Source organism: Physella acuta, unplaced genomic scaffold (assembly GCF_028476545.2).
Source record: "Physella acuta isolate Inbredline_101_S28 unplaced genomic scaffold, ASM2847654v3 ptg000308l, whole genome shotgun sequence".
NCBI classification, from domain to species: Eukaryota; Metazoa; Mollusca; class Gastropoda; family Physidae; genus Physella; species Physella acuta.
In genome coordinates, this window is record NW_026731827.1 from 120,277 (window position 1) to 131,759 (window position 11,483).

Below are 11,483 nucleotides of genomic sequence, written 5' to 3' on the forward strand. Positions count from 1 at the left end.
CAATATTGACTATTATCTTGTATTTAAGACCTAACAAGATTTTAATAAGTCAGGGATGATTCTAACTAAAATTCATGTTTAAACGTTAAAAGTTTCAACGTAAGCGCACTTTGACTAATTAAAAGCAAGAATCACAGATATGAAAGATCTATTAAGTTCTTTCATTAAAATTTCTAAAAACAATTGAGAATTAATATTATCCTATGTTAGGGATTATTCCTACTTAATCGTTTTAACCTTGTGTGCAAGTTTGGCTACTTAAAAATAATATAAAAGAAATAAAAGATCTTTTTAAGTTCTTTGAATAGTGTTTCATAAAATATGTCTTTACGTTATACATAAGAGCTAATATGTTAAAAAATATTCAATTTAACACGTTTTCACACTTTTTAATATATTTTAACGTTGTGCGACAGCTTTGCTAGTTAAAATAATATAAAATATCTTTTAAGTTCTTTGTATTGTGTGAAAACTGTTTTCTTAAACAGTATAATTAAATAAGGATGTTCTTTGAGCAGAAGCAAATGAGAAATCTTAGTGTGCTGTGTGCTTGATATACCTTTGATTGCACGAAAACTTAAGTGTGCGGTTATCCAAAGTTGTGTAATTGGCGTTGCGTGTTCTTATAAATAATTTCATTGTGGCACAGAACGTTTGTTATTTATTTTTATTTTTTTCATATTTTCATTTACACTTCATTAAGTAAATAATGGACTATTAGTTTTGTTCACTCATTAATATTTAAAGACATTACTAAGTCGTGAGTCGAAGGTATGACACGAAAAATAATAATTTAAACAGGAAGTTCAATTTAACAGGAAGTTTAAGATTTGATGTTGGGAAGACGTAGGGTGTTTAGTTGGTTCAAAATACGTACATATAGATACATATACTATGTCATTGTAAAAAGTTAGTATACACTATGTTATAAATCGCAACATATAGTCCCATATTATTCTTTACGAAAGAACTTGTCTGATACATAAGAAGATGGAGTTTAATCTTTGGTATATAACGAAGACTTAACTTCTATTCATTTAACGCACAGAAAATTGAAGTAAATAAATTCTTTATTGGTAATATAGTTAAAGTGGTAATAGAAATATCAGAGACAATCAGGCACGCATATAACACCTGATGTATCCATCTTAATTTCTCCGAGTAGACATTACATAGCGACACTGTTTTAGTAGTTATAGATACTACATTATTCAGTGTCGTAATTTAAATTTTAGCACATTAAGCTGTGCTGTAGTATTTAACGAAGACGGCAAACATGTCAGCAATAGCCACATCGCCGTTGGTCCAGTTCTGAGGTCCATTCTGCCTGGAATATTTGAAAACCGGAAACGATTTGAACTTTTCCCATGGGCAATAACTGTTGGCGCTGTCCACGGCGACGAACCAGCCTTTGTCTCCTGGACATCCATTGTAGTTACTGTTGATAAAAAACGCCCTGTGATTTTCCGGCACGTTATTACCTTCAATGGAAAAGAAGTTAGTGAAGTCTGTCTTGATTTGTTTCCAAGTGGTGAACAGAACTCTGGACTTGTTGAACCAGCTGATGGAGGTAGAGTCTTGACCGTCAAACAAAATGTCGCCCACTCTGGTGTAGTTTGAGTACACGACGAAGGCGACCTCCTTAACTCTGTCCCAGTTGTCGAAGACTTCTGAGTTCCTGTAGTGGTTGTTGCAGGGTAATGGGCTTGCGACCTATGCAACAAAAATTTAATAATTCACAATCTTAATTTAAAAAACTCTCTATAACAAGCCATTATTTTGTTTCATTAAATGAAGTGAACATTATATTTTTTAATACTTCTGAAATTTTCAGCTTCAAATTAAATTGCGATTTTTGTGCTATACTACAATTAAATATTGTTTATATGCAATATTTTAAATGTTTACTGACAAATGATCTGAAAACAAAAACTATCAGGACAAAAGATCTCAAGGAATGCATATGGTGTCACGTTTGTTTGAATTAAATTGAATCAGGCGCGTCCGCCCGTAAACCGGCTTGATGCAATTTGTCCCAGGCTATCCTGTGACTGATCAGACTTTCTTCAGACATCGAAATGTCAGTTCTGAACTTATTTGCAATGGTTAAATACAGCAAAAAAAAAAACAAACGATGCTTTTTATAATAATTTCGGCAAGCTATTATTACCACGTCTACTCTGTATCTCGATACGAATAAAGAGTTTAGACAACTCACCTGCTTACATCCGGGTTCCACCTCACTTGGGATCCCAGTACCGTTCTTATAGGCTGCGTAAACAGATTTTCCTATGTATGCTGTACCACGAAACGCCAGCGTCCATTCCTTAGAAGCCTTTGGTTTAAGCTGAAATTAATTTAAAAGGTAGACTACATTCTAAAAGAACCAGTTGACTATTAAATTCGTAGTAATTTTTTAATAAAGAATAAACATATATAGTCAATTTATAAGATTCTAACCACATTTTAATTACGAAATATACATTTGACCAAATGTATTTTGTAATAATAATGTATTTTGTAAGGCATATTTAAATTTATCATAACCTTAATGTACTTTACCCTATAAATACTAATGTAAAATGTTCAAAATGTTGTTGTCTAAAATTGTGATAGTTCTATCTATTCTTTGGTTAAAGTTGTGAAGTGTCTGGCTGTCCATTTGTTTCACCAGTACTAACCTTTTCAGTCTCTTTTTCAGAAGCGTCCTGCCTTTTGGTAACATTGAGGATCATATTCATAAGCTTTTCTACCGATGACTGGCTGGCCATTTCTTTATCAGTACTCCACTTTCGTAATTCTAATTCAGAAATGCCTAGCCTATTATTCATGTCCATGAATAAATCTATCAGGTCTTCTAGCGTCGTCTGTCTGCTTTCAATGGTAATGAGTCTCTTCAACATAGTTGCTTGTTTTCCTGTTTCCAAGAAGAGACTACATGTGTAATTTCCAGCCTGTTTCGTGCTAGCAGTGGACCAGTAGAGCTGAAGGTAACCATGGTCACCTGACACTTCACCCTCAACCCTGATTGTCTGGTGGTCACTGTAGATCTTCACTGGACCGCAGGCAGAGATAGATGCAATCACGTCATTCTCTGAAATAAAAAAAATAGTAATATTAATCGCAAATAGTAATATTACTACTTCTTTTTGTTTTCCACCACTTATAAAAACAGTAGTTATAATATTACTAATATTTCATTAATCTATACTTTAAAGATGAAAAGGCTGTGTACATCTGTATGAATTGGACGAACTGACAGAATTGTGAATGAATTCCATATAGTAAAAAAACTCGACTTGATCACCATTGTGCAATTGGTTTCCATTAAGTTTGTAAGTGTTGAACTACATAGAGCAGTATTTAAATGTAGGCTTATACTGCTTCAACTAGTATTGAACTAACTTAAATTCTGGGACACAATCACAGACAAACTTCTGCTGTGTGGGAATCATTTCGTGTCCTGGACAGATGGAGACCACAGTGGGCTCAAAAAGTTTTTGTAATCTTACTGAATTTTAAATAAAGTCTTTAAAAAAGTATGGCAAGCGATAAAAGTATAGTTACACTTTAAAAAATTAAAGCTGTTTGGGAACCATCGGTTACACTCATTTTCATATTTTGTATAAGCCAAGAGATATGATGTCATTGTCAGATTGCATTGTCATCGGGTCTTGACCCACGTCAGGTTTCTGAGAAATAGGTAGGTTAGAAGTGGTCGAAATTTCGCCCGCCAGCTTCTATCCATACAGACAAAAGACAAATGCACGTGAAAGGCAGAGGTAGTATAAGTAAGTTAAATAAAAGCTTGCAAATAGCGACATGAAAAGCAAATCAATTTATATAATACGCACATCATAAAGTTCGGCGAATCTCAGAATTAACCTAAATGAGGAAATGTGTAATAAAACCTTCCCTTTTAATATTATTCAAGTTAGCTTGACAAGCCAATAAATTACGGCCATATACAGAAAAAGCTTTTCTCAAATATCAGTGGAGGTCCTAATCGCAAGATCTAATTATCAAACGGATAGCTATAAAAGGAATACATTTATGTGTGTAACAAAAATGTTGAAACGTATACACTCCAATAGGTGTCTAGCTAGCTGTCACAGTAATTATAATTGAGATTGGCAATAGTCCTCATGACGTCAATAGTGTTTTGAAAAAATCTTTAAGGCGACTTACCTCGACTTATAGTTATTGAAGTGACAGTTTTGGCATCAACTTTGGTTAAATTTAAAGGATCGGTTGCCTGGAAAATTGTTGGTATATCTCGAATATAAATTAGCCTAATATTTGCCCATAAACAGATAAGCATACAATGATACGAACATTATGACGGATTTAAATTTCTAAATTTGAATATTTAAAATGTATAAACGACTCTTTCCAGTCTGAAGAGTTATTCTAAGACTGCAATATCATTTACACAGAACATACAATAAAAGGGTTCCATAACAAATTATATAAGAACAAATGATCTCAGACAAAAGATCTCAGACAAAACATCTCACGGACAAATGGTCTCAGGACAAAAGATATCAGGACAAAAGATCTAAAGACAAATCATCTCAGACAAAACATCTCAGACAAAATATCTTACCGACAAATGATCTGAAAACAAAAGATATCAGGACAAAAGATCTCAAGGAATTCAAAAGATATCACGTATGTTTGAATTAAATTGAATCAGGCGCGTCCGCCCGTAAACCGGCTTGATGCAATTTATCCCAGGCTATCCTGTGACTAATCAGACTTTCTTCTGAGACCGCGGCAACGCGCGGGGACGGGCGAGCTAATATATATATATATATATATATATATATATATATATATATATATATATATATATATATATATATATATATATATATATATATATATATATATATATATATATATATATATATAACAAAAACATTGCTATTTACAAAATAATTATTTTACCTCGAGTTTGCAAATCACATCGAGAGGCTGTTTCAATTTCGGTACTATTATGGAAGCTGATGAATTCAGCTGTAGTTCAGATGCTGTGAAAATATGGATTGTAATAAAATTAGTGTAGTGAATTTGTTAGAAATCAGTCAATTGTGCTTAGTAGGGCAAGAAGAAAAATTCATATCTTAATAAATAGTTGTTATTATAGCATGAAAATTGGAAGAAGTATTAGGCCAAGCTTGATCTTTAATTAGAATATCTTAGTGTTAGTTAGGAGCAAACCGATATTATGGAAATCTACTTTAATTAGGTGTATTTGATGATATTTTTACAATATTTGCATGTTTGAAGTATTATTGTTGAAGAACAACGTATTGATGTTTATTGTAATTTGTATCATTGTAAAGGGAATTGTCTGTGGTTTCAGAGATAAGCTTATTAGAATTTTAGGAGATCGCGTTAAGTTTTTATATAAGGTTATTTGGGGTCGGTTAGCATAAAAGCGGGAGAAATTTTCACAGGTAAGCGTTAGAATTCGTGCCAAGAGCAAGGTGTCATCCGAGACGCTCGCGGGTGGGGTATATAAACCGGTGGGTTAGCCTTAGAAGGGATGGAGAAACGACGGCCCTAGCCAGTAATTTATGCAGCACACGTATTGGCGCTATAGTCTTGTTAGATGCGCGCTACACAGACAATTCCCGCTCAAGAAAGATAGTCAAATAAAGATTTGCAGAAGACGGCTTATTCTTCATTCTTCATCGTCTGTGACTGTGACTGAGAGTGAGAAATAGAAGAGAAGAAGAACGTTACATTTGATAGAAGCAAGAATATTACAATAGAACAGCATATTTTGAGAGCATTAAAAACGTTACATTTGGTGGCAGCGAAAGAAACGATCTTTAACACGCAACCAGAGAGACTGAAAGCAGGCTAGTTAGTACAGAAGAGAAAAATGGCAGATATTGAACTACAGGCTCAAATAAGAAGCCTGCAAGAAACGATTAAAGAACTCAGAATCGCTAGACAAGATGAGCGACCATTAAGTATGAACCAGGCGTTACCACAATACGACTGGTCAGCGCCATTCCAAGTGTTTTGGAACAAGTTTCAAGCGATATCTCGCATTAACAGCTGGAATGAAGATAGACAGCTACTGCATCTACCAGCTTGTTTGGAGGGGAGTGCGGCCAACTTTGCATTTCTTGAACTCACTCAAGTTGACCGAGCAACACTTGGAACGTTTGTCGCAGCACTGAGCGCTAGATTTGACACCAGGGTGGGCACCGCTACACATCTGACCCAGTTAGAAAATAGAAAGATGTCAGCAAGGGAGACAACCGCTGAATACACGTCAGATGTGAAACGACTGACGGCCATGGCTTTCCCGTCAGCTGACCAAGCAACTAAAGCAACAGTTGCACTGCGCTATTTTCTCAAGGGGCTACAAGATCCTCACCTCGCAGGTATCATTGCCGCCCAGCGCCCAGTTAGCACAGATGAGGCCAGAAACATTCTGGACGAATACCTCAGTGCTAGAGACAGCACAACAAAAACGAAAATGTGTTCGGTGCAGGAGCAGAGCCAGTTAGATAGTCTACAGCAGGAGGTGAAAAGACTACAAGAGATGGTCATAAGTAATCAACGCAGGCCCAGAGATTCGGGATGCTATACGTGTGGGGGTAGACATTTGGCTAGGAATTGCCCTAGAAGTCATCGAAATCAAGAGATTAACCAACGAATGTCGAGTAATGGCAATACATACAGTTATCAAGCCCGGCCAACCCAATCTACAGCCAGAATAAATGAAATCCGACAGAATGGTACAGATAACAATGACGAAAATCTTTTAGGCCTTAACTTTCTGAAAGTAAGAGCCGCGGCAAGCAACAAGCAAGTGGACGTGCCAACAGAGATTTTAATCCGTAGCGTTGCCCCCGGGTGTTCAGTAGTGGTGACTGTAACGGTAGCAAGACACAATATGATGTTTCTGGTAGACACGGGCGCTGCTGTCACTGTTATGTCCACAAGAGCCTTCAACAAGTTACCACAAGCCATTAGAAACAAACTTAAACCCATGGACAAGAAGGTCACACTGCAATCTGCAGGGGGCGACAGAATAAACTGTCTAGACACATGTACAGTAGATATGAGAGCTGGCAATGTTGTCACAAAGTGGACAACAGTCATAGCTGACATTGACGAAGATGGTTTCTTAGGGATGGACTTCCTAATGAAACATGAGTTTCAATTTTCGGCTAAAAAGGGCTTATACCTCAATGGTAGAAGAGTCCCAACCCAGACCAGAGGCAGAGAAAAGATGTTCAAAGTAGAAGACCAAAGATGGCGGTCCAACTTCTACAACTTTAATGACGCAGTTCCAAGAAGCACACAAAATACACATAGAGTGGCACCAGTTGCCGCAATATTGAAAGCTTCTATTACAGACCAGAAACATGATCGATTCTATCTGCGGAAGGGTCTACTGTTCTCCCAGCAGGAAATTCGGAAGGCACAAAATGGTGATCATATATTGAAGAAGTGTATTTCCTGGGTACAGAACGAACAGAGACCTGAACAGAGGGAGTTAACCGCAGAAGGCCGGGAACTCCGCTATTACTGGCTGAATTTTAACAGACTGACACTTGCAGATGGCATATTATGTTGGAAGTGGGTGACAAAAGAACGGAAGACAGAACTAAAGGTGATAGTGCCACATCTCCTAATGTCTAAGGTTCTAGAGAAGTGTCACAATAACAAGGGCGCCAGACATGTTGACATTCAAAACACATTAGCCAAGGTACAAGAATATTATTTTTGGTTTAGAATGAAACATGAGGTCACCAACTGGGTGAACTGTTGCGAGAGATGTCAAGTTAGGCAACAACCTGTCGAGAAGACAGGAGGCCTACACTAGAGGAACAAAAGATACTACGACCTCAACATTGTCTCCAATGACTACAATGTTGGAGATGTAGTGTTGTGTCTAAAGGAGGCAAGGAAAGTAGGCGTGAGTAGGAAGCTTGCTCCCAGACACTGAAAAGGTCCATACGTCATCATAAGGAAACTGAGTGACCTTCTCTTTGAGATAGAGAACAAGGACAAAAAGACAAAAGTCGTGCACCACGACAAACTAAAACCATTTCACCAACGGGAACCAACGAAATGGATCGTTGACTTACAACTCAAACTTCATCCCGATGGTGGTTCACCTCAACTGTCGGAATACTGAACGGACGATGAGACAGGCGACGAAGGTCAAGCCACAGAGAATCAGCTGTCAGAGAGAGGCGATGATCACGGGGCTGATGAATCAAGGCCAAAACTAACTGTTACTACACACAACGACGCAAGGGGAAATACAAGACCCCGACGAGAAATCAAACGACCTCGTCGACTGTTGGATTAACAAAAATAGAGCCTGTTAAATTGATAAGTATAGACTGTTCTGGATTATCTGGATACCGTGTGAATTCTTAAAATAGTGTTCTGGATTATTAGGATACCGAGTGAATTCTTAAAATAGTGTTCTAAATTACTTAAATATCGTGTGAATTCTTAAATAATGATCTGGATTATTCAGATACCTTGTGAATTTTTGTAAAATCGGGTGTTTTTCATTACATTCCTGGATGTGAATGTATTCCAACGAAATGTAAGTAGATACAGTTTAACTTTGTGCCAGGACCAATATAGAAGCTTTAGAACCATTACAATTATGCTATGGGTTGGTCTGTGAACATACCACAGGAACATTGAAATTATAAGATGTACAGATCTAACCAGAAGGAACGTAGACATTACAAATGCAAAACAAGACTGTATAATAACTTCATGTTAATCGATATTACAATGGAGCCAGTTTCTGGTTGTTGTTTTTTTAATTTGAACATTATGTTGCATTTTGATAATTATAATGAATGTTTATGATGTATCACATTTATGAAGATGTGATTTAAGATGTTGAATATACAAAACCTTTAATAAATTAAATCAATTTTGAGGACAAAATTCTTAACTTTGGTAGGGTCAAATGTAGTGAATTTGTTAGAAATCAGTCAATTGTGCTTAGTAGGGCAAGAAGAAAAATTCATATCTTAATAAATAGTTGTTATTATAGCATGAAAATTGGAAGAACTATTAGGCCAAGCTTGATCTTTAATTAGAATATCTTAGTGTTAGTTAGGAGCAAGCCGATATTATGGAAATCTACTTTAATTAGGGGTATTTGATGATATTTTTACAATATTTGCATGTTTGAAGTATTATTGTTGAAGAACAACTTATTGATGTTTATTGTAATTTGTATCATTGTAAAGGGAATTGTCTGTGGTTTCAGAGATAAGCTTATTAGAATTTTAGGAGATCGCGTTAAGTTTTTATATAAGGTTATTTGGGGTCGGTTAGCACAAAAGCGGGAGAAATTTTCACAGGTAAGCGTTAGAATTCGTGCCAAGAGCAAGGTGTCATCCGAGACGCTCGCGGGTGGGGTATATAAACCGGTGGGTTAGCCTTAGAAGGGATGGAGAAACGACGGCCCTAGCCAGTAATTTATGCAGCACACGTATTGGCGCTATAGTCTTGTTAGATGCGCGCTACACAGACAATTCCCGCTCAAGAAAGATAGTCAAATAAAGATTTGCAGAAGACGGCTTATTCTTCATTCTTCATCGTCTGTGACTGTGACTGAGAGTGAGAAATAGAAGAGAGGAAGAACGTTACATTTGATAGAAGCAAGAATATTACAATAGAACAGCATATTTTGAGAGCAGTAAAAACGTTACATTAGTAATAGGTAGTTCAGTGTCGTTGATTTTTAAGTTTTATCAATAAACCTTACAAAGTCGTTAATTACATATAAAGAGACAGTATAAACACTTTAATATTAAGTTATTCTTCCAAAGGGTTGAAATATTAAAACCATAATAAGTTACATATTAATCATAGCGACTCGGTTACTTCGTCTATGACAAAGTATTTCATTCAGAAAATTTAAAAAATCAATAATTGTTTTTTTTTTCTTACCAAATTCCAATCTATTATTAATTTTCTAGTTATACCACATCCTATATTATTTAGACAGAAATCCGTTTTCTCCATACTAACCTTCATTTCCATTAACGCTAATGAATAGCGCCACAACAAGAATAACACGGCGAGGGTTCATTTCAAGTGACTGAAATAAATGTTACGTTAACATAAAATACAATGCTCGTGTTCTATGTGTTTTAGTACAGAACACATTTAATATTATTATATGAGGTCAGATTGAGTGCTTTGGACATTATTAAGCTTGAAGATAAAAGAAATGAGTTAATATCTGAGAGAAGAGTGCCATCAAACACTGACTGCTATATAGAGATCGCCACATTAGTCTTCTATGGCCCGTTGGTTCTGATAGTTTGAGTTGCTAGACTGTTGCTTAGATAGAACCGCTGCTACTGTTTACTTTGTTTCAAGTTATATATATATATATATATATATATATATATATATATATATATATATATATATATATATATATATATATATATAATGTTAAGCAAATATGATTGTGCTGATGTCGTTAGTATTCGTATCGCCACCAATTTACAGTCAATTTACAACCAATTTTGATTAATGGACTAATTATAGTGTACCAGTCATTGTTTTAAGGAATGATCATTGATCGTCCAATACACGTCAATATTATAAGAAATATAATGCTGATGGAAAGGCGTCATTGAATGGCAGAGCGTTCGTCTGCTAAGGCGAGTTCTAGTCTCTGGCTAGAGTCTTAGCGCGTTCCTCAGTCCACCCAAGTGGGATGGGTACCTGACCTACGTAAGGGTAAAGGTGGCTGGACAAAGTGCTGACCACACTATCTCCTTGTTTGTCGAGATCATTGAAACAGATGAGCTCTGCGTCATCTGCCTCGTGTGTTTTAGGCCAGTACAGTGAAGATGATAATACTGCACAACATCAATCAACGAAAATAAGCATTGCTACCAGAGGCGTAGCGAGGGGTGGGGGGGCGGGGGTGTGGAACGCACCAGGTGACACCATTTAGGGGGGTGACAACTAGGCAAAAAATAGTAACATACATCGAGAAAAATTTGAAGGGGGGGGTGTGCAAATCGAAAGTTCGAGGGGGGGGGTGTGCAAATCGAAAATTGAAAGTTTGTCCCCGGGTAGAGTCACTACGCCGCACTGGATGACACCCGCCCTCTCTACGCCACTGATTGCTACTTCTGTAGAGGAAGTCTGTGTTTCGATTAAAAGTTAAAGGTACTTACTTAATTTTTGCTCGAAACTTCTTAAATTTGTACTGTAATAGATGCGAAGCTATTCTGGAATGATGAAGAAAGCTTGCAGAAGTCTTGCTTTTATACACTAAACACCATTTATAGAGGAAAGATTCAGCCAATGAAGATATCAGCTTTAGATCCGTTTCCTGCCTTGCGATTCCAAGAAAAGTGCAGTGTCCTGGTTCTAGCTAGTCTCGAATTGTCCCTCACATCATGGGAAAAAACTACAACCTTCACCTTATATAACTTGCTCCTTGT

The 11,483-nt window shown here is 36.5% G+C and overlaps 1 protein-coding gene across 2 annotated transcripts; it reads right to left on the reverse strand.

The window, feature by feature from the left end:
* Nucleotides 1-1,052: 1,052 nt before the first annotated feature.
* On the reverse strand, nt 1,053-11,483 carry LOC131940081 (uncharacterized). 2 transcript variants are annotated; one of them, XM_059298648.1, is made up of 7 exons: nt 11,214-11,483; nt 10,045-10,114; nt 4,951-5,033; nt 4,189-4,255; nt 2,682-3,094; nt 2,219-2,347; nt 1,053-1,713 (listed from the first exon to the last, which is right to left on the reverse strand). In XM_059298648.1, the coding sequence occupies exons 2-7, from the start codon at nt 10,103-10,105 to the stop codon at nt 1,240-1,242; spliced, it is 1,227 nt and encodes a 408-aa protein (XP_059154631.1). In that variant the 5' UTR covers nt 10,106-10,114; nt 11,214-11,483; the 3' UTR covers nt 1,053-1,239. The 2 variants fall into 2 exon arrangements, with proteins under 2 accessions (XP_059154631.1, XP_059154632.1); XM_059298649.1 differs by having other exon boundaries at nt 2,219-2,335; nt 11,214-11,481.